We start from the raw sequence: 23,765 nt of genomic DNA on the forward strand, positions 1-23,765 counted from the left end.
GTGACGGGGCGGTGCAGAGGATGGTGGGCCGGGGACAGGGCGGTGACGGGGACAGAATTTTTCCCCGTGTCATTCTCTAATGCCTATTATATCTACCTCATCATTCATTGCTAATTACTCTAACTCTCCTACTTTATTTTTTTAGACTTTTAGCATTTCTATACAGACACTTCAAATTGTGTTTTTTCCTTGCATCTACAGGCTGCTGAGATGATGACAGGAATAATGTCACATCTGTACTCTGCTTCCCTCTTAAGCACTCTTGGCTTTCTGTCACCATTTTTGAAACTCCCTAAATGTTCTGATTCAACAGTATCCTTCAAGGATACTCTACACCAAGCCATCTGCTCCTGGGGGCCTGTTGGCTTCCCTCCTCTCCCCTTCCATCTTAGAGCAGCTTTTAAACTATCTCCTTTTTAAACATTAGCGCCAGCAACCTGTTCCATCCCGATTAAGGTGAAGTTCATTCTTTCAGAATAGGCTCCCTCTTTTCCAGAAGGCAGTCCAGTTCCTAACAAATCTAAATCCCTCAACCCATCACCATCATCTCAACCACACATTAAGACTTCGGAGCTCTGCCTGCCTTTTGGGTCCTGCGCGTCGAATGGCGAGAATTTCTGAAAATGCTACCCTGGAGGATCTAGATTTCAGCTTTCTACCTAGGAACCTAAATTTGGCTTCCAGAACTGCCCTTCCACATTTTCCTATGTCATTAGTACCTACATGTACCATGACATCCGACTCCTCCTCCAGCACTACCTAATATCCTATCTAAGTAATGCGTGAGGTCTGCCACCTTCGCACCAAGCAGGCAAGTGACCAAACTATCCTCACACCCACCAGCCACACAGCTATCTACATGCCTTATGATTTAATCTCCCACTACAACAACCATCCTAACTCCTCCCTTCTGGGCAGAAGCCCCTGGAAATAGATCCTCAGTGGAAGAGGATATTGCATCTCCTGGTGGGCAGGTCCTGGCTACAGGATCATTTCCTGCATCACCAGGGTGATCTTCTCCTTTTAGGAGACCTCCCCCCTCCAAGGCATCACAGACTAGAGGTGAGACTTCTCTACAACGTCCCTATAGGACTCCTCTTTGTACCTCTCTGTCTCCCTCAGCTCCTCTAAGTCTGCAACTCTAGCTTCAAGGGAACGGATTCATTAAGAGCCAGGAGCTCTTTGCAACGAGCACAAACATATAATTTCTTGTCAACTGGGAGATAATCATGCATATGATGACACTGGATACAAAAGACTGGATAGCTCCCCTCTTGCTGCTGGACTACAGTCTGCATATTATTATTGAACTGCTTAATTAAATCCTATTAAGATACTAGGAATGTTAAGACTGGTATATTTCAGATTTGTGGCGTTTGTCTTTGTTAAGATCAGCTGGAGAGCTGTGGAGGGTAATCTAAGAGTACTATATTAGTAATTTGAGCTTAGGGGTGGGTGGGCTGAGGCAGACAGCAGTTCACATGTTGCTATGAAAATTATCTTTAATGCCAAGTCTCTACAACATACCTCTTAGAACCAGGCTTACTAAGGGTTTGGCACTAGGCCACCATTCCTAAGGTGACCATACATCCCATTTTGAACAGGACCGTTCTGTTTTTAGATTCCCTGTCCCATTGTCCCCGCACACAGCTTCAGGACGCTGAAATGTCCTGTTTTCAGGGACAGCGTCCCGAAGCTGTGCGTGGAGGCGATCCCTTCCCCTCCCTCCCTGCTGTGCCAAAGCCAGCCTTCCTCCATCCCTCCCTCCAGCCCCCAATTCAAACCCCCCCCCCCGGATCCGCAGCCTCTACTGCTTGCCAGCCTCTCTTACCTCTCTTCAGTGCCCATTCAACCTCTCCCCCCCGGTCTGCTGCCACCGCTTGCCGCCCAAAAGCTTTCTTCCCGAGGAAGTTCTGGGCCAGAATTGACATTGGGAAGAAGGCTCCTGGGCGCAAGCAGCAGCAGTGGCAGACCGGGGGGGGGGGAGGAGTTGAATCAGCGCTGGAGGGAGGAAAGGAGAGAGGCTGGCAAGCAGCAGCGGTGGACCCGAGAGGGGGTATTGAGCGCTGGAGGGAAGGAAGGAGGGAGACTGGCTTTGGTGCGACAGGGAGGGAGGCAGGTAGGCAGGCAGGCTGGCTGGCTTTGGCACGGCAGGAAGGGAGGGAGGTAGGCAGGCTGGCTTCGGGGGAGGGGGTGGGACAAAGACTGGAAGGCAGTTTGGGGGACATAGGAAGGAGGCACTGGGGTCACTAAGGACATGGGAAGGGGCACTAAGGACATGGGAAGGAGGCACTGGGGCCATTAAGGACATGGGAAGGGGCACTAAGGCACATAGGAAAGAGCACTGGTGCACTAAGGACATGGGAAGGAGGCACTGGAAGCACTAAGGACATAGGCACTAAGGACATAGAAAGGAGCACTGGGGGCACTAAGGACATGGGAAGGAGGCACTGGGGGCACTAAAGACATAGGAAAGGGGCACTAAGGACATGGGAAGGAGGCACTGGGGCCATTAAGGACATGGGAAGGGGCACTAAGGCACATAGGAAAGAGCACTGGTGCACTAAGGACATGGGAAGGAGGCACTGGGGGCACTAAAGACATAGGAAAGGGGCACTAAGGACATGGGAACGGGCACTAAAAACATAGAAGGGGCACTGGGGGCACTAAGTACATAGGCACTAAGGTCATGGGAAGGGGCACTAAGGACATAGGAAGGAGCACTGGGAGCACTAAGAACATAGGAAGGAAGGAGGGAGGGAATAGAAAAGGACAATTGTTGGGCCTGAGTGCAGAAAGAAAGAAATGAAAGAAAGGAAACGCAACCAGAGATTCATTAAATCACCAGACAGCAAAGGTAGGAAAAATGATTTTATTTTCAATTTAGTGATCAAAATGTGTCAGTTTTGAGAATTTATATCTGCTGTCTATATTTTGCACTATATTTGTCTATTTTTCTATAGTTACTGAGGTGACATTGCATATTTTAAAGTCATCTGCCTTCACATCTTTGAAAACCCCCCAAATATAAATGATAATTAACATTTTCTCTGCATATAGTATGCTTTGTGGCGTTTTTTTATTTTATGGTTACCATTATGAATTAATAAGATATTATGTGTACATGAAAAATGAATGGAAGAAATTTGGGGCGGGGCTAGTGTGGGATTGGGGCGTGCCTAGGGCAGGACTGACAATTAATAGATGTCCCGTTTTGATGAAAAAAAATTAATGATTACATTAAGCATTCCTCCCCTCAAGAGTCACCTGTGGAGTCTGATCTCTAAGAAAGTCCTCAGAATTCAGTCCCTGGTCTGAATCTCTGTTTTATGCTTTTTTTCTTTTTTTTTTCTTAACTTTTTAATGTGTCCTGACAATTTGACATTTCTTCTCTCTCCATATCCACCATCCTTCTGTGTCTTTGTCCAAAATCTCCCCTGTACGCCTCTCCCTTGCCTTCCTCCAATTTCAGCACCTGCTCTCAAAGTGTCCCGATCCAGCCCTTATAGTCAGCAGTTTCCCCTTTGTCTTGCCCTGTCCTGCATTTCCCCCTCTTTGTCCCTATTCCATCCTGTGATCAGCAGGGCCTCCTCCTCCCATATCCAGTGTTGCTCCTCTGTGTCCCTATCCCTTCTCCCTCCATACTTGGCATCTCTTCTCTGTCTCCCTGTCCCTACCTCTGTCTATCCTAGGATCAGGATCTTTCCCTCTCTCATCCTACTCTCCTCTCCCCAGTTCAGTATGTCTCCCTCCTAGGTCTCCCCTCTTCTCTTCCATTCAGCATCTTTTCCTTTCTTCCCCTAGTCAGTCAACCAGTCAGTTTCTCTCTCTCTTTCACCCCTCCCCCAGCTGTTCCAGCATCTAAACCTCTCCCTCTAGGATCTTTCTCTTTCTGTGTCTCTAACCTCTCCCACCCCCAGTGCAGTAGAGCAGCACTTAACTCTCCCTCTCTCTTGCCCGACCCTACTTTTCTCCCCATTCTCCCACCCCCACAGCTCCAGCGTTTATCCCTCCATCTCATCCGCACGCCCCCTTGCTCCAATGGTACTTGCTAACCTGCCACAATCACTGCCAGCACTATAGAAATTAAAAGGAGCTTCCTGCTTTCTCTAATGCAACCTCTATGTTCTATGTGGGCAGAACTTGTCACAGGGAAGACTGAGGCCCCAAGGCTGTGGTGTTCCTGCCAGCAATGATTCAGCCAGGTTAGCAGACTGCGGGGGCTGGGTGGGAGAAAGAGAGGAAAGCTGTCGGCACCCCGGGACAGTAGGTAGAATGAGATTCGGGGGAGGGGGGGAAGGTCCTCTTGTGGAGGTTGTAATTGTCATTGGGGAATCTTAGCCTCCTCAAGCCTCTTATACAGGGTGCCTATGACAGCACAGCTTACTATGCTGACCCCTGAGATGAGCTTGAACAATGAGTTCTCAGAATCATCAAGCCATCAGTACTTAGTACAACTGGACAGGGTTTACTGAAGTAATTGCTGAGAAATTACTAACAAAGAGGGGACATAGGCCAGGACCTGAGGGCATTGGCACAGCTGCATATGTGTGGGGATCTCAGCACCAAAAGAACAAGGGGAAGCACACGCCAGCACAGAGGTGCACAGGCACAGCTCCCAGTACAACAAGCCTCGCATGCTCAAACTTTCTTTAAAACTCATTATTTTCATCAATAAGGTCTTTTTTCTTGGGTCCTTAATCTCAAAGAACGCACATAGCCTCCTTTCTGCCAGGAAACATTTGTTGTATAGTTGGACTGAGCGCTGGCATGTATGGCAACAGACCCAGCACGATGTGCCTTGACACATGCCGGCTGCTTCCATGAACTCATGAGGCAGGTTTGGCTCAGGAGTTGGAGTCCTGCTCCTCATCACGCCCTCTTCCTGCGTGTCTCTGCCAAACCCACAGAAACCCCTGCTGCAAACGCAGCATTCTGTGCCTCAAAGAGATGAAGCAGAAAAGAAACCTCACCACTTGGAAGGTTTGAGGGTTTCATGGAATGGCTTTCAGCTCACAGATTCGCTATCCAAACCTCTTCCGCACCCTCATCTCATTACAACCTCAAAAAGGGAAAATATGTGGAGGGAGTGGAGAGGCCAGAAAAGGAAGCACTGCCTCCAGGAGAGTAACCCACTGGAAAAGGGAACAGTTAGCAAATCATACAGCTGTCCAAAGGTAGAAGATTAGCAAAAGCATCAAGCAGCATCAACTATATGGAAAAATAACCTGCTAGCTTAAAATTAAAGCATGTTTCATAAAAAGCAGGAGTCCTTATGGAAATCTGTCAGATGCTGAGATTTTCCTTAACCTCAGTGTGTGCAGCCTCCTTCAAACATATCTCATAATAAGATCCCCCAACCCCCTAAATAAACTAAATCAAATATTTCACAAGAGAGACCTGGAACAGAATGCGATTGCCTTTCTCTCTCCATGAACTAGCTGGCGTGCTGCTCCTTGCTATTCTGATTTTGTACTTTTGATGGTCTTGGCAGAGCAATAACAATAGAGCTTTATCTCAAAGCCAACCTGCTGGCTTGGGAACCCCAGAACTAAACCAGCAGCTTTCTCTCTCCTTGATTGTGCAAGTCAGGTTTGGAGAATATCTGCAATTCCAGCTTCTGACCATGGGGGGAGCACATTGATAAGATCAATGCGGTTCCCTGTGATCACCAAGTGATGCAATAAACAAGCAGCCAATGATTGCCGCTGTCTGGATGGCTCTCTGTTACTTTCTGGTCAATCATTTCAACAAGTTCAACAATTACATCTCCATTTTGTACTCTACATCATCTACTTATGAAACACACAGTAATTCAGACTTTGCAGACAGGTAGTTCTCCCTTAGGGACACAGAGATCCATACTCTCAATGTTTGCCATCCTACTAACCCACTGTGTCTGGTTAGGGCTCCCCTTCTTCAGGAAGAGTCAAGCACAGCTTACATAAAGATCCTGCTAGCCAGGTAAACAACAGTGCTCGAAAGGGTTCTTGAACCAGCTGCATCCTCTGCTTCCTAAGGCAGGGACTACTGCAGGACCTGCTTCATAAATGGCAGGAAAGATAGAAAACAGAAGACCCAAAGCAGTTCCCTGATGAGTAAGGAGAGGGGGACAGTGCATGATGGCTCTCTGACAAGCAACAGTGGTTTGAGATTTTGGCACCAGAGCAGCTGGGACATTCTGTGCAAAATCCATGAGTAAAAACATTTTAACAGCAAGTTTATAGAGTGAGAAAGGCTGAACAGCTCCATGGGGTAAAAAGCCTAGTCATAGGACAGATGTCCAGATGTACCCTTGTTTCGTACTTGCTAGCAATGGCGCCTGCCTCTGCCACAGCAACAGCATCCCAAGGCCTCCTATTTGAACGTTTTACAACTGCCAGGATCATTAGTTGCACCACTACATGTATGGAAAGTTTGTGGTAGACATTTCAGGTCCAGTGGAGGAACCTGGAGAAGCAGACGTCTGCACTGTGTGAAGTCCCTCACCACCATCCTGATGAGTTATAGTTAAGAGAGGAAGAAGCCATGAATGATGGCTCTGCAATGAGAGTCAGAAAATTTTTTTTAAAAAGCCATCTCTCTAATTTTATAATGCAGCGTCACAATCTATAATACACTAGCACATATATATATGTAACCAACAATCTCACATATAAGTGCCAGTTGGGGGCTAAATGGTATTGCATGATTTTGCACAATTAATTTAGCATGCAAATGCAAGGGGGGGTGCAGGAGGTACATGGGCATATCCAACATTTACATGCCACATCCAGGAACACACATTTACATCCATTGGTCCATACGTCCATTTACCTCTGGTGGTTGCCACCTGGGGCAAAGCACCCCTCCTCTTCTAGGCAGTGGAGGGGGGGGGGAGGTGCATGCAGAAGTCCCAGGGGCATGGACTCATGGGCATGGCTATCTGTTCTCTGCCCTGGAACAGGAAGTTGACATCAAAGGGGTGGGGGGCTGGACCACACACACCAGACCATGGCCCCACAGCTTCTCCCTGCATCCCCTTACTGGATGCACCCTGGTTGGATAGCCCCTCTGCCTCACCCTTGATATGCCATTTGTTTACATCTGCTATTTACATAGTGTACATGGGCATGCCTAAATGTAGATGCAAAGATGCTGACTTGCATTAGTGTTCTATAAAATACTTATATGCGTGTCTTATAAAACAACACTTAGTAAGCATAAATCTGGTGCTTAATTTCTAGTGTCTGGTTGCTGCCTGCATTTTTAATTGAGAATCTAATGGGATGGGAATAAGGAGAACAGCTGTCCAAAGAAAAAACAAGAAAACTTAATTCTTTCAGTGAATCTCATTAAACTCTTTTAGGGACCATAAAAACTGGAGCTGAAAGAAAATGGAAAAACTAGCCTGTCTCAAACATACTCATACCATGTCTCTGAAGAGCAACAGATAGTCATGCTCCTTTTTCTCTCTTCTGGGAGCAAAATCCCGAGCCAATTACCCAGCCAGAAAAAAGAAACACATCTCGTCCTAGTCAAATAAACCCCCAGCAGCCTACACTAGATTGATGGCATTCCACTCTCTTCCCGTCAGCTAAACACAGTGATATTTATACAGAACGGAGCGCTTTATTAATTGTGCAACCGACGGAATTATGGCTAGGACTCAGAATTTTTCAGTAAATTATTTCTGAGGTGCCTATTTCTTTTGGCAAACAAAACACAGTGCAAAGCTTTCAGTGCAACATTAGATGAAAAAGCATCAAAAGGATGAAAAGGGCAGCCGATAAACTCCAGAGCCTTGCCAGGATTTGGTGAAGGCTATCATTCACATGTTACTTCTAGGGTTTTTTGCCTGAAGTCCAGTCAGCCCAGGAATCTCTGTGGAAGGCAGTTCACCAAGCACCCATAACAAAGCCAGGAAAGCAGTACAATGCATGAAGGAGAGAGTAGGAAGAGGACAGGAGAAAGAATGAAACAGAATAAAAGGAAACCAGGAAAGAGGCCTAGAAAGTAAGTGAACCCAGTCCCTACTCATATATAAACACCGAACACCTCATAGTCTTATGTTGCCTTTTTATATGCCTATAGTATTCACAGATCAATCAATTGCTATGACTCAAATAGTAAATGTGCGCTGGGAGCATAAATGCTCAAAAGCTTAACCCCTTCACAGCTTCTGAGGCGTTTTCTCCATTGTAGTGTATGTGTACTTGTGCAGTTCATTCAAAATATGTTTAATGACCACATGGGGGTTAAGCTTTTGAGCATTTATGCTCCCAGCGTACATTTACTACTGGAGTCATAGCAATTGATTGATTTGTATATTTTTCTCCAGTTCCTCTTCAATTTGTAGTATAGTATTCATAGTACGTCTCTTTCTTCTCTTCATATTTCTCTAGCATATATTTAAACACATCTTCCATAGATATTATAATTAGACTGTGAAACCCACTGGAACAGAGAGGGAACATTTTCTAATGATTGAAAATGTAACCCTATTTCTAATGTATTAATATTGTAAACCACTTAATACTCATGTACAAGCGGTATATCAAATATAATAAATCCAATCCAATCTTAATACCACAAACTCATAGACTCACCTAGAAACACACAAACTTTCACACACAACCCCATCCAATATATATCAGCATCCATGTTCCCAACACCCCATCCCAAACACACACCCCAACAATTGTACCCTTTCATCCTAAAACACCTACACACAGACACCCAGACATGCACACAAGAAAATAAAATGGAGACATTTAAAAAGATTGGACTAACACAACAGATTGTGAAAAGATGTCGCAAAAATGAGATCACAGACCAGTCTACTATATTCTGCTTCAGGCCAATTCAGTAGTATGTCAACTAGAAGTTCTGGGAAGAGCTGAATCATGAGCCCTGAGAAACGAGGTAGGGAGGGTGATTGCTGGGGCAACTGCCACAGAGCACGACATAGTATAAGAGGAGAAAAGACTTACAGCTTCATAAAGTAGATCTGGGGTAGATGCTGACCAAATTTCAGTTTTGGCAGCAAAACTGGCCCAAGGTCTGGATTTAGGTTTTGGCCAAAACGAGTGGTAGAGGAGAAAATGGTAGCGCCTCATAGCCCCTCGGGCCCTTCAGTCGCATCTACCTAAGTGGATGAAATAACGACGGAAGTCCCTGCAGCTCTTGAGATTATTTTAGATAAATGTCTTCTTCCTATTGACAATAAATTAGAACTGCAAGAACTATGAGGTTAAACTTTTAGCTAAAGTAATGACTAATCAGTTGACAAAAGTCATTCCTACAGTCCTGCATGTCTCACAGGTTGGGTTTCTTCAGGGCATATCTGTAGCAAAAAATTTGCGGAAGATACATCATTGGAATAGCAGGCTCGAAAGGGGGTCCATAAGAACATAAGAAACGCCTTCACCGAATCAGACCTTTGGTCCATCCAGTCCGGTGACCCGCACATGCGGAGGCCAAGCCAGGTGTTCCCCGATGAAGACCTGTTTATCCGTATCCATCAATGTGATTTGCAAGAAGGTGTGCATCCAACTTGCCCTTGAAACCCAGAAAGGTGGTTTCTGTCACAACCTCCTTCCTTCATTGCTTACCAGTTTCAATGCTGAGAAAGCATTTTGACCATATATGCTGGGATTTACTTTATGCTACTTCAACTCAATATGGCTTTACTGGGTGTTTTGTGTCAGCAATGAAAGTGTTCTATGCATCACCAAGGGCTGTCTTACCAGTTAATTATCTCTGATCCTCCTTGTCACTTTTGTTATTTGTTCTGTCATTGGACTCTCTCATCCAAGATATTTATGCAAACCCTGATATTCAAGGAGTGCAGATTAAGGAATATTGCTTTAAACTAGCAGACGTTGATGATATTTTGGTGCAAATTACAGAGCCCCGATATTTATTACGCGTACTCTTAGAGAATATTGTGCAGTACGGTAACTTTGTGGGATTACATTTAAGTTTAATCTAAGTCAGGGGCTTTGCCCTTATCAGAGGTGCTCAGGCACTTATGGGGGGTCTTCTTTTCTCTTGAGATGGGCGACAGCCTCCTTCTGTTACATGGGCATACGTCTTCCATCCTTGACAAGGTTGTTGTATTCTTTAAATGTTGCTAACCTCTTCTAGGCTACCAGGGATCACTTGGAGAAATGGAGAGACCTGCCAATCTCGCTCACTGGAAGAATAGTTTTGATTAGAATGGTGGTGTTTCCACAGTGGCTGTACATGTTACAAACGCTGCCGTTGAAATTACTGAAGAAAGATATTTCAGAGCTGTGTGTGGGGACAATGGGACAGGAGGTCTGAAAACGGACCTATGGTCACCTTAATCTTGCCGGCCCTGCACAGACCGGCAGAAATTTTCTGTGGACTGATACCGGTCCACGGACCGGCGGTTGAAGAACAGTGGTCTAGACTGTAGTGAATAGAATTGAGAATTCATTACAGGGCACTGTAGTAAAGCTTTCTCAATTTTCATCTGAAATAACAAATAAGGTGGCTGAGCATGATTCTCAATTGGCTGTGATAGAAAAGAAATTGGACAAAGTAGAAGCATCTGTCTCTGTAATGCAATCCTGTGCTGCTTCTCATGTGAAGGATAATACTTTATTACACTTACAGATGGAAAAAACGGAAAATGCTATGAGATCTAGGAACCTCAGATTTCTGAATTTTCCTATATCTCATTATCTTTCTCCTTTGGAATTACTAAAAATGTATTTGAAGGATATACTTTGTTATACTCGGAAACTTTTTCTCCGGATAATCTTTACTATATGCCTACTGGTTCCAAAATGGTTTCAGAAGAGGGGGAAAAGATCAATTAGTGTCACCCAATAGTTTAAATATTTCTCCATTCCTAGAGTCATCGAAAGATTTTATAGCCAAAAGAGCAACATTGTTGGTCACCTTTAGGACTGAAATAGAAATACAAGCCATTCTTAAATTATATTTTATAAATAAAAATACCTTGTTTTGTGATCAACAGATAAATATTTTTCCAGACGTCTCTAAACAGATGCAATACAGAAGAAAGCAGTTCCTGCTACTCAAGACTCGTGTCTTGGCTGTGGGAACTTTATTTTTTCTTAAGCGTTTAGTGACATATCAGAATATTAGATATATTTTTGTTGATCCAGCTGATTTTGAAACTTCTTCAAGATAAACCTAAATTAGACATATTGCCTGTAATTAATGCAGAGGTTGAGATTGAGTAAAAATGGAATGTTTATTTGCCTGATTTAGGAGATTATGGTATACTAGTGTTTTAGCCCATTACATTCGTTACAGTAACGGGTGCTAGAATAGCCCCACCTATACCCTGTCCCTGACTCCACCCATGCCCTGCCTCTATCATGCCCAGACCCTGCCTCCCACTGATCCCAGTCCCACCACCTCACTTTTCACCATTTCCTTTGTACCCTTTTGGCCCCATGACAGGGTCTTTACTTACCCGAGGTGGCAGCAGCAGTCCTGATGTACCAACCTTTCCTCCCTCAGTGCCCCAAAGCAGCAGTGGTCCTACCATTTCCATCTCTCCCTTTCCCCCTTTCACACCCTCTACCATCTCTCTCTGACCCTGTTTCACCTCTTTTGCCATCTTTCCCTTTCCTGTCCCCCTCTGTCCTTTCCCAAGACCATTTCTCTCTCTCCTGCCCCCTCCACACTCCCTGAAGTCTATCTCTCCCTATCCCCTACCATCTCTCCTGGTCCCCCTAGTAGCCCCTCTCTCCTTCTCATCCATCTGTCTCTGTCTCTCTCTCCTCACCTCCTGCCTCTGCGGAGCTCTTGCAGCTCCTCCTTGTCCTCCTCCAGCCAGGCTTCAGTCATCTTCCGTCACGGCCTGCAGCCACCGACAGCCACCTCGGGTGATTCTCACGCATGCGCACTCCTACCTGCGGTGCCTTACAGCGCATGGAAAACTGGAGCACGCAGGTGGGAGTGCACATGCGCGCTTAGGGCTTTATTATATTAGATTGTTTGCTTTTTCTTTTTTCTTTGCTTTTTTGGTGACTCCTACAGGACAATCAGCCCCCAAAATAATGTGGACTTGATAAGATTATTTTTTAGCTTGATGCATTTTCTTTGAATCTGTTTAATTGCCTAAGTTGTTGGGGAGGGGCATTACCCTCTGGGGGGTCATAAGAGCCAAGGCCCGTAGAGCATTTGAGGTTTCTAGGTTTTAGGTGGCTCTCCTCCTGGAGTATTTTTGGGGAAGGAGGGAGGGAGTATTTTAGGTTGGTTCAGGGGGAGAAAGAGAAAATGGAAGGCAAGAACAGAAAAACCTTCTGATGACTGTATGTTGATTACCCTAGGTGGGTGATTATATTGTTTTGTTCTTTGTTAAAGAAAAGACTTTGGGCTCCTTTTACTAAGGTGCGCTAGCGTTTTTAGCGCACGCAGGATATTACTGCACTACGCGGCTAGAACTAACGCCAGTTCAATGCTGGCGTTAGCATCTAGCACATGCAGCGATGTTGCGCACGCTATTCCACATGTTAATGCCCTAATGCAGCTTCGTAAAAGGAGCCCTTTGTGTTTTGTTTTTGAATTATTGGATGACATCAATAAAAACTGTTTAATTTAAAAGAAAAAAAAAAATCATGTCGACTGTGACAGGGTTAACCTCCTATATGTTTTCTTAAAATTATAATTTGAATAATAGAACAGAATAATATGAAGGATCAAATTTAGCATGAATCTGCACTTACTAAGTACTCAGGAAAGGGGAAGCAGTATTGGGAAAACATCTGTCATCAGTTTTTGCATCTCTACCGGAAATCCAATGATTCTTCTAGAAATCTCTCTCCTGATTTACCAGGCCTCTAACAATGATCTTACATGTATTTATTTATTTATTTATTCTCATAAAGTGTGGGGGGGAGGGGGGAGAGAACATTTCTAGGGTGTAATGCATCTAAGTTTTTCTTGATGTGGCTAGAGACACTCAAGCCCAGCGTAAAAGTCTTCTCTCTTTAAAACTGTCCTTCCTTTAGCGGTCATTTTTTATTTTTTTTTATTTCAAATATCACTGTTGATGTAAGGTGATATTGCATCAACATACATACGAGTGTTTTACTTGTTAACCCATAACAGTTGGAGTCATTTTGGAGAACCATAAACACATATTAAATAGAGAGGCATCATATTTTGTCATCTCCGGATGAATGATTTTCATTTGTTTTTACATTTTTAACTTGGCTCTCATTCAGCTTTAGCTCAGACTTTCACTCCTCTCTGAATGTCAACAGTGATTCTTGGAACTCTTTCCTTTGTGCCAATGGTAAATATAGTTTTCTATATTTTGCTCTTAATTTCCATTTAAAACATTGTATTTTTCTTTTCATCTTTTACCAATTTGAGAGTCCATGTACTTTCAACTGAAAATATAAGAAATCATCATTACTACTACTAATCATTTCTATAAAGCTACTAGATATATGCAGGTACTTTCTCTGTCCTTAGTGGACTCACAATCTAATTTTTTTTGTACCTGAGGCAATGGAAGATTCAGTGACTTGCTCAGGATCACAAGGACCTGCAGTGGGAACTCAACCCAGCTCCTCTGGAACTCAATCCACTTCACAAACCATTAGGCTACACCTCCATAGGAATCTGTGCAAATGCATATGTTAATCCAGGAGATAGTCACACTTCATCCCTATGTATCATTGGGGACCTGTTAATGCCATCTGCTACTTTATCATCCAAAATATATTTTCAAGGGACAACTTGGTGGCCAATCAGTTCACTAAGAAGAAATTCAAGGGTAAGTATATCTGTCTAGGGCCTGAACAATTAGAGGCCCCACAAATACCTCTTCTAGACAGGTGGGCTCCAGTGTCACATAAAACTACTGAACTTACATACATATGCACAAGGTGGCAGAGCTCCTGTTCCCAGTACTCACGTCTAGGCCAGAACTGTAGCTCCACTTGGACCTCCATAACATACATGGGAATGAAGCAACAGCCCTCCTCTGCTTTTATCATACATTTTTAAAGGACGTGCACAGATAGATCAAAAATTGGCTGGCGGACAGGAAGCAGAGGGTAGGAGTAAAGGGGCACTACTCTGACTGGATAGGGGTCACAAGTGGTGTTCCGCAAGGGTCAGTGCTGGGACCACTGCTGTTCAATATATTTATTAATGATCTAGAAACGGGGACGAAGTGCGAAGTTATCAAGTTCGCGGATGACACAAAACTCTCCAGCACGGTCAGAACTGTTGAAGAATGCAAAGAACTGCAGAGCGACCTGAACAAACTGAGTGAGTGGGCAAAAAAATGGCAGATGAGCTTCAATGTGGAGAATTGTAAGGTCTTGCACATAGGGAAGGGGAACTCCAGGTACAGCTATACGATGGGAGGGAGGGTACTCGGGGAAGGCAGCCAAGAAAAAGATCTGGTGGTATTGGTGGATAACACAATGAAGCCGGAGGCGCAATGTGCAGCGGCCTCAAAAAAAGCAAGCAGAATGCTGGGCATTATCAAAAAAGGTATCACTACCAGAACGAAGGAAGTTATCCTGCCACTGTATCGAGCAATGGTGCGCCCACATCTGGAATACTGCGTCCAATACTGGTCACCATACCTCAAGAAGGACATGGCAATACTCGAGAGGGTCCAGAGGAGAGCAACGAGGATGATAAAGGGTATGGAGAACCTCTCATATGCCGAACGGTTAGACAGGCTGGGGCTCTTTACCCTGGAAAAGCGGAGACTGAGAGGGGACATGATACAGACTTATAAAATCATGAAAGGCATAGAGAAGGTGGAGAGGGGCAGATTCTTTAGACTAGCAGGGGCAACTAAAACAAGAGGTCACTCAGAAAAACTGAGAGGAGACAAATTCATAACGAATGCAAGGAAGTTCTTCTTCACTCAGCGGGTGGTAGACACCCGGAACGCGCTTCCCGGAGAGGTGATAAGACAGAGTACAATTCTGGGGTTCAAAAAGGGACTGGATGACTTCCTGGAAGCGAAGGGAATAACAGGTTACAGATAGAGGTTTACCTCACAGGACACTGAGCAAATAGGGTATGGACATTTTAGGTTAGGTAGGGAACACTTTCAGGTCATGGACCTGGAGGGCCGCCGCGGGAGCGGACTGCCGGGCACGATGGACCCCTGGTCTGACCCGGCACAGGCAATGCTTATGTTCTTATGTAAAATGTTTGAGACTACACAGGTCTGTTTGTCATGAATTCTATGTTCAAAGAAGGGTCTTGTACAATCTCATGAAACTCAACTACTGCTCTAGCTGGCCCTTTACATAATTACCTCAACTCAGGCTTTTTTTCTTTGGGGTGGCTTAAAAACTCCATCCTAGACCACACCCAAGCCCTGACCAAGCTCTGCCCCAGACCCCTCCCCATAATAATAGTACTAATTGTAATGCTATTTCTTCCATTCATTCTTCATATACACACAATATAATCTTATTAACCACATAATTAAACTACACAAAGCACATTGTATGCAGAGAAAATTTTAGTTAACTATCATTTATATTCTGCTTTTTTCAGAGAGATCAAGGCAGATGCAATGTCTCCTCCATAACTGCTACAGAAACTCCCCTTCAGTACCACAGAAGTAATACAAAACCCTGCAAAGAGCATATGAATAGCAATACTGGCTCAGACCAATGGTTCATCTAGCACAGTATCCTGTTTCCTTTTCTTCTTTGTAGCTATTTAATTTTAATAAACATACATTGCCCAAACTGCAAAGTGTTGCGAGTTCTTCAATGTCCACTCTCAACACAAATCACTGAAAAAAAAAATACAGTAGGTGATAGGACAATGGTGTTCACTAATTTTTAAGTTGAGACTGATTCGAGTCCAAAAAAGCTGAAGGAGAGCCAACAAACATCTGCCTATTTGGGGCCACAGCACCGACCATATTTTCTGGACTTCCATCCCCACCAGAATACCTGGTCTCAGTCACACAAGCAGAAAACAGAAATAAACCCTTTTCAAATACAAACCCACAAACTAAAAGTACTATTGTACACAAACGAAAACTAATATTTTAGACTCTGCACACAGGACACCACAAAAGAAATAGAAAGAAATGCATTTCTTCCTGAACTTATTTCAGTCACTAAATTGAAAATAAACACATTTTTCCTACCTTTGATATCTGGCAATTTTTTCTGATCATCTTGCTCCCTATGTGCTCTTAATTCTGTTTCCAAGGCCTCCTTATGCATTTGCTGTTTTTTTCCTCTCCTTCTTCACTTTTTGCACTATATCCATCTTTGGCACTGATTTTCATATTCAGTTTTCTTCAATTTTTCTGCCTCCATCTCTAATTAACCAGCTGATGGTCCCCCATCATGCATATTCATTGTGGCATTGTGGGTATCTCAAAGACCAGACTGGCTGGGTATGTCTATTTATTAGAATCTTTGTGGGTTATTATACTTCATATTTGACCAACAAAAGAGAGGTGACGGATTCATGAATGAGGAACCAAAATAATCAGTTTTTTCTTAATCTAATATATGACTTTTCCAATTCCCATGTCTTGGTATTTTCTGCATGTTTTAACATTGCTTTTGAGGACTAAGAAGCATAACCTGAAGGAGTGCTGCTACTGGCATGTGTGAATGGTCTAGTTTAGTGGTTCTCAAACTTGTCTTGGGGGTTCATCAGCCAGCTGGGGTTCCAGGATATCCCTCATGAATATGCTTGTCACCTTCATTATAGGCAAATCTCTCTCGTGCATATTCATGAGGAATATCCTGAAAACCCAATCAGCTGATGGTCCCCCAGGACCACTGCTCTAGTTAACAACATGTCACAAGGTCCTGCATGAGTAACTCCTGGTCAGAAATTTTATTGACAGTTTGGATGAGTGACTTGACAGTACACTTTAAAAAAATTTACTGATGAACCTAAGTTGGAAGGAGATGCAGTTAACTTAGATGACTGAAATCCAAAATGATCTAGAAGCTGGAGGGTGCTAACAGATCTCAGGAGAGAAACACAGCATTGCCCTTTAAATAAATCCCAAACAAGGCTAACCCTTTCTCACAAAGAAGTGAAGTCCTCCAAAGCACAAACAGGTGAGGCTGGGAAGAGGCTAGCCTGCAGGTACTGGACCTAAAAGGTGTGGCTAAAGAGAGACCAAGTAGTGTTGGGAAATATAGTCCATGGAACAGAGCAGAGCAGAGCAAGCCTGGTCTTCAAATCACACTTTAATAGCAATCTAGAGGGAGCAAAGAGCCCAGAGGAAAGGAAGGTTCTGACTTGATATTCTAAACTGTTCTCACATCTTGCTGGCTGAGCATCCTTAAGGACCTCTCTTTCATTTCTGGTTTGTAACTGACTAAACAGGGGACTCCTGATGCAGGCAGTTTAGCCGAAACACAGCCTGTGTCGAATCCATGATTTGCCAGATGTTTCTATGATTGACAAGACATTTTTATGCATGTGTTTCGTCATTGGTTGCTATTAAAGTACAATTTGAAGACCAGGCTTGCTCTGCTCTGTTCCACTGATTTGTTGCCACTTGTGCGAGGGAGAAGGCAATGTGATCGACGGGTGGCTCCAGCTTCAATTGTTTTAGGTTTTTGAGTTTCTCAGCCTTGTCCAACTTTCCAACAGGCAAAATAGACCAGGACAAAGGAGGTCATCCTGCCACTGTATCGTGCAATGGTGCGACCGCATCTGGAGTACTGTGTCCAGTACTGGTCGCCGTATCTAAAGAAGGACATGGCGGTACTTGAGGGAGTCCAGAGAAGAGCAACTAAACTGATAAGGGGTATGGAAAACCTCTCATATACTGACAGACTGAAAAAGCTGGGGCTGTTCTCCCTGGAAAAGCGGAGACTTAGAGGAGACGTGATAGAAACCTTCAAGATCCTGAAGAGTATAGAAAAGGTAGACAGGGACAGATTTTTCAGATTATGGGGAACCACAAGTACAAGGGGGCACTCGTAGAAATTAAAAGGGGACAGGTTTAAAACGAATGCCAGAAAGTTCTTTTTCACCCAGAGGGTGGTGGATACATGGAACGCGCTTCCGGAGGCTGTGATAGGCCAGAGCATGTTACAAGGCTTCAAAGAAGGTTTGGATAGGTTCCTAGAGGATAAAGGAATTGAGGGGTACAGATAGGAGTAGCGGTAGGTTATAGGGATAGTCTGGGACCATTGCTCAGGCAATGGGCCTGATGGGCCACCGCGGGAGCGGACCGCTGGGCGAGATGGACCTCTGGTCTGCCTCAGCGGAGGCAACTTCTTATGTTCTTAGATCACAAATAAAGGCCACTACAAAATTCCGGAGGAAGCTAGAGTGTTATGCTTTGGAATCTTTGCAAGCTGTCATAGTTTTTATTGATCAACAAAATGTAAAGTTGTATCACATACATTTTCAAGACCTCTCTTAGGACATCTCACAGTCTTACTGGAGGCCTGAAAAAAGAAAATATTTTTGTCTAGAGCAGGGGGTCTTAACTAGCAGTGCTCAAACCCTCAAAAGGTGTGGGAGGAGGTCAAACAGGATGAAGAAAAGGGTCTTGAAATCTGAGGCAATTTATTGAAACTTCTAGACAGAGAGGAGGTAGAAAATTAGGACAGTTGTCTGTCTGGGACATCCAGCCAATGAGAACTTCAGATGAGAAAAAAGAATTCAAACACTGAAATGGTTTCTGCAACCCATGCTGATCTGGCCAGCTATAATTTTACAGATATGTAAACTGTTAGCACTGTTAGTGGCTACAGTTAGGGACATATGTAGCTCAGTTAAAAAAGTACAGAAAACCAAAAAGGGTTAAGAACCCCTAATCTAGATGGTCATGGGCCAAGAAATCCCACAGGACAGGGCTTCAGTGGGTATTATGTGGAGAATGCATTGCAATTGGATACTTATTAGGTAAACATAAAGGGCTTTGTTTTTGAAACTATGTACTGTATGTCCTCATGTAACCTGCCCTGAGCTCTCGAGATAAATAAAACCAAGACATTGTGTTTCTGACTTGCTATTTCCATTCCTTTCTCCTCCTTTCTTGCACGGTAACAGTAGATGATGGCAGTAAAAGACCCTCATGGTTCATCCAGTCTGCTCAACAAGGCAACCATAGCCCTGCCCACCACTCCTTATAGGCCCAGATCATTCATTTTTAAATGCTGGTTGTGTAGGCAGACAAACATGATGGAGGAAGATAAGTTGAATACTGTCGGCAGTACACTACATATTAGTCAAGATGCCTTCCCCTCCCTCCTAGGCTGCTCAGTTGTCGTCCCCCCTACTTGCAGTATTGTATTGATGACCTTTAATGGGGAAATGTCCCAAAATGTGACATACAAAGACTAATCAGGCCTTCAACACAGCATAAAACACCACTTTTTGAATGTCAGTCCTTTTGCATTCACATTTTTCACCACTTGTTCACCTAACTAGCAGTAAGGCCTTGTAACCATCACACATCCATCTCAATTTCCTTAACAACCCTCAAAGGCCTCAAACTATCATCCATGAGACTCAGTCCAGAGGCCAGAAACTGCCCCTGGGCATGCATAAATTGCTTCAAACATCTTCCATACCCATGTCTGTGATAAAGATTAAAATTACTGTAATTCATCCATAGTTTTCCCTTGTGTGCCAAGCCTCCATCTTTCCCCCTCTTGCAATGTCAAAAAATCACTCCAGTCCTGCAATGTGTGAACACAAAGGAAATCATACCTTAGAGGCTGCAGGCCCGGTTCGGGGGTCAAAGATTCGCAGCTTCTTGTCCTGTTCAGAAAAGGAAAGGATACTTGTTAACCTGTTTAGCCCACCCACTAAGCATCATTTTAAGAGAAGCAATGGGTTCAGACTGATTTCATTGGAATACATAACGCTAATATCTAAATAGAATACTGAAAAAACTGTTTGGAATGTATGTCTCAACTGCTTCTTATACTAAAAATCTAAATGCAAACAGTTTTCAGTTTACATCAGCAATAATTCCCTTTTGACAGGGCACTTCCTGGTATGGTTTGTCTGTTTTCTCTCCATTTCATTTCAGGCTTTCAACCCTTACTCTAGAAAGGAGATCAACAGCTCTGATGGGAATTATTAATTAAGCTGGATTTTGACATTAAAACAGCGGCAAGCAAAGATTCTAGTACTAAACTGGAAAGCTTTTGCCATTCTTTACTCATTGCAAGGTGAGTAATCTACAACACTGCAGAGTCCAGCTAGAGGAGGAGATGTGGCTGAAAGACTCAGTTAAGCTTCTATCAGTAACACGGAAAACTCTGCTGAGTGTGACAGAGACGATGTGCTGCACCAGAGGTGTTCACGCCTCAAGTTTAAAACCCCAGCCTTATCGTGATTTTCACAACTGCAATGAAGTTTGGGTTAAATTGCCAGCTCAGGACCTATGTAGTAAGCTATACATTAGAAATTCAGCACACAGTTTCCTAATGTATATGTGTAAAAATGCAGTAAGCAAAATATGCGTGCAACAGAAAGCACATAAATCACCGTGAAATCGTGTGTACATTCTAGCGTGTCAGGTGTGCTAACACAAGAATTAATATTTTGTGCAGAGACTATACTGGGACCTGGAGAAGCATTACATGCACGTTTGTGTACATTTTAGATGAAAGTGTCTAGAATGTCCAATGTATATTCTGTGCATAAATTTAGATATGATCTCATGTAAAATTCAGCCATCAAACATAGCCGCAGCATCTCTCCCTTAACCCCCTTTCAGTGGTGGGTTCATAGACAACGGTGCGAAAGACAAAAGCGTGCGCCGACAATTGAGCGCAGCGCGCGCCGCTGTGCCGCTCTAAATTACAGTTTTTAGGGGCTCCGACAGGGGGTTTTGTTGGGGAACCCCCCCCAGTTTACTTAATAGACATCGCTCCGGCGTTATGGGGGTTTGGGGGGTTGTAACCCTTCACATTTTACTGTAAACTGAACTTTTTCCCTAAAAACAGGGAAAAAGTGAAGTTTTCAGTAAAATGTGGGGGGTTACAATCCCCCACACCCCCCATAACGCCCCCACAACGCGGCGCGATGTCTATTAAGTAAAGTGGGGGGTTCCCCCCCACGCCCCCCCATCGGAGCACTAAAAACAGTAATTTAGAGCGGCACGGCAGCGCGCGCTGCGCACGCGCTTTTGACATGACACCGAGGAAAAGGCAGAGGGCTGAGTAGTTGAGGCAATTGCATCACTGGGTGTCAGGACAAAGGCGCGCCCAGACAATTGAGCGCAGCGTGCGCCGCCGCACCGCTCTAAATTACTGTTTTTAGTGCTCCGATGGGGGGGCATGGGGAAACCCCCCCACTTTACTTAATAGACATCGCGCCGCATTGTGGGGGCGTTGTGAGGGGTGGGGGGGATTGTAACCCCCCACATTTTACTGAAAACTTCACTTTTTCCCTGTTTTTAGGGAAAAAGTTCAGTTTACAGTAAAATGTGGAGGGTTACAACCAGTGTTCCCTCTAAGCGGGCGGGTGTTGTGAGCAAACTTTTTTCACTGTGAGCTAAAAATATCGGGCGCCAGCAAGTTATGAGCCAAATAAATATGTTGCTTTCTACCACAGAACTTCCTTACGTTTGTATGGAATCTATCCCCTTTCAACTTTAGAGAGTGCCCTCTCGTTCTCCCTGCCTTAGCTACTAAGTCTATTCCCTTCAGTACCTTGAATGTTTCTATCATGTCCCCTCTCAATCTCCTCTGCTCAAGGGAGAAGAGGCCCAGTTTCTCTAATCTTTCGCTGTACGGCAACTCCTCCAGCCCCTTAACCATTTTAGTTGCTCTTCTCTGGATCCTTTCGAGTAGTACCGTGTCCTTCTTAAAGTACCAGTGCTGGACGCAGTACTCCAGGTGAGGGCGTACCATGGCCCGGTACAGCAGCATGATAACCTTCTCTGTCTCTTCAGTCCAGCATCTGCCCCTTCCATTCACTGTCTGTCTTTCCCTGCCATCTCTCCTCCTGCCCCCCCCACCCCCCAATTTGGTCTAGCATCCATCATCTTCCTTCTGTTCCCCTCATGGTCTGGCATCTCTATCCTTCCCTCCCCCCTGTGGTTTTTAGCATATCTCTCTTCTCATTTCCTCCACTCAGATCTGATCATTCTCTGCTCTCTCTTCCCTTTTCTTCTCTGGTCTTCCTTCTCTATTTTCTGCCTCCATCTAAATTAAATTCTTTCTTACTATTTAGTCCCGTTTCCCTCTTTTCACTGTGTCTACACACAGCTTGTCACCCCTTTCCCTCACCCCTCCATTATCTTACTATTTTCTTCCCCCTTTATTTATCTCCTCCTTCCATCCAGTATGTGTTCTTTCCCCACTTCCATTCAGCATCTGCTCTCCTTTCTCAACTGACATCCATCTGCCTTCTGCTCTCTCTCCCTTCTTCTCACTTCCATCATCTGTCCCCTTCTCTCTCTCTCTCATCTCCTCCATTCCATCATCTGCCCCTTCTCTCTCTCTCTCTCTCTCCCCCCCCCAACTTCCATCATCTGCCCCCCTTCCCCTCACCTTTGTGGGTCACTTTCTTTCCCCTGAGGGTGGCTCATGTCACAGGGGAAGCTTTGGCCGAGCAGAACCGCTTGATTGACAGTGGAACTTACTTGATTGATGTCGATGCTGGGGCCCGTTGCCGTTTGAAGGAAAAAAAAAAAGGTGGAAAAAAGGAACCTGTAAAGGCGAGAGGAAGGGAAACCTCCAGGACAGCTGCTTTTTGCCCTCCTTCAGCGGCCCAAGAGTTCAGACCAGCAGCGGCAGCTCTGTATGCTTTTAACTTCGGCACAGAGCTGCCCCTAATCAATAGTTTAGCGCGGTTTCATGAGGCAGCCTCGGGGCCTTTGATAGCCGGCCCGCTTCGATGATGCGATGTGGGCCGGCCTAGCAAAGGCCCCGAGGCTGCCTTATGAAACCGCGCTAAACTATTGATTAGGGGCAGCTCTGTGCCGAAGTTAAAAGCATACACAGCTGCCGCTGCTGGTCTGGAGGTGCGGAGACAAGGCAGGAGGCAAACGCGGTGGAAGGCAGGAGTCCCGGCACAGCGACTGCAACAGGAAGTTGCAAGTCAGCTGACGCCGGCCTTTCGTTGCGGCGGGGACCGAATCCTTCGCGGACCGGCAAGATTTTGTTTGCGGACCGGCGGTTGAAGAACTGTGCTCTACACTGTGTGCGCTGTGACGAGAAACTTGTGCGCTGCGAGGTAATATTTTGTGCGCCCGCGCACCCCAGCGCAGCTTAGCGGGAACACTGGTTACCACCCCCCAAACCCCCATAACGCCGGAGCAATGTCTATTAAGTAAACTGGGGGGGTTCCCCAACAAAACCCCCCGTCGGAGCCCCTAAAAACTGTAATTTAGAGCGGCGCAGCGGCGTGCGCTGCGCTCAATTGTCAGCGTGCGCTTTTGTCTTTTGCGCCGTTGTCTATGAACCCTTTTCCTCTCACTATCCCAAAGACACCACTACACCACATGGGCCTTTATAAAGTAGGCCTGGAAAGGACCGCAGGTAGATCCAAAGGAGGGCAGAGCCTGAGGGAAGGGGGCAGGGGGAGACATGCTTTCTGCCAGGGAAGTGAGGGGAGGCTGGCTTGCAGCAGTAATGGCATGGCTACAGTTTCAGGTGAAACTGAGCCACAGATTTGGTTTCAGTCAGCCTCTAAGATGGTCAATACTGCTCAACCAAATGCACCATGTCTGATAAACACAGTAACATTGTGTGTGGGGGGGAGGGGTGTAAGTCTCTGAAAGTTGCCAGGAGCCTGGATGTTGCTTGTACAACTGCCATTTTAGAATA

At 44.9% G+C, this 23,765-nt stretch overlaps 1 protein-coding gene across 3 annotated transcripts in view; it reads right to left on the reverse strand.

The window, feature by feature from the left end:
- Positions 1 to 23,765, reverse strand: part of LOC117345779 (mitochondrial import inner membrane translocase subunit TIM16-like) — a 638,816-nt gene that overhangs the window by 528,004 nt on the left and 87,047 nt on the right. For all 3 annotated transcript variants that reach the window (XM_033914922.1, XM_033914919.1, XM_033914920.1), the window contains exon 7: positions 19,690 to 19,740. In XM_033914922.1, coding sequence (XP_033770813.1) covers positions 19,690 to 19,740 — 51 coding nt within the window. The remainder of the gene's footprint in view (positions 1 to 19,689; positions 19,741 to 23,765) is intronic.

Source organism: Geotrypetes seraphini, chromosome 11, assembly GCF_902459505.1.
Source record: "Geotrypetes seraphini chromosome 11, aGeoSer1.1, whole genome shotgun sequence".
NCBI lineage: Eukaryota > Metazoa > Chordata > Amphibia > Gymnophiona > Dermophiidae > Geotrypetes > Geotrypetes seraphini.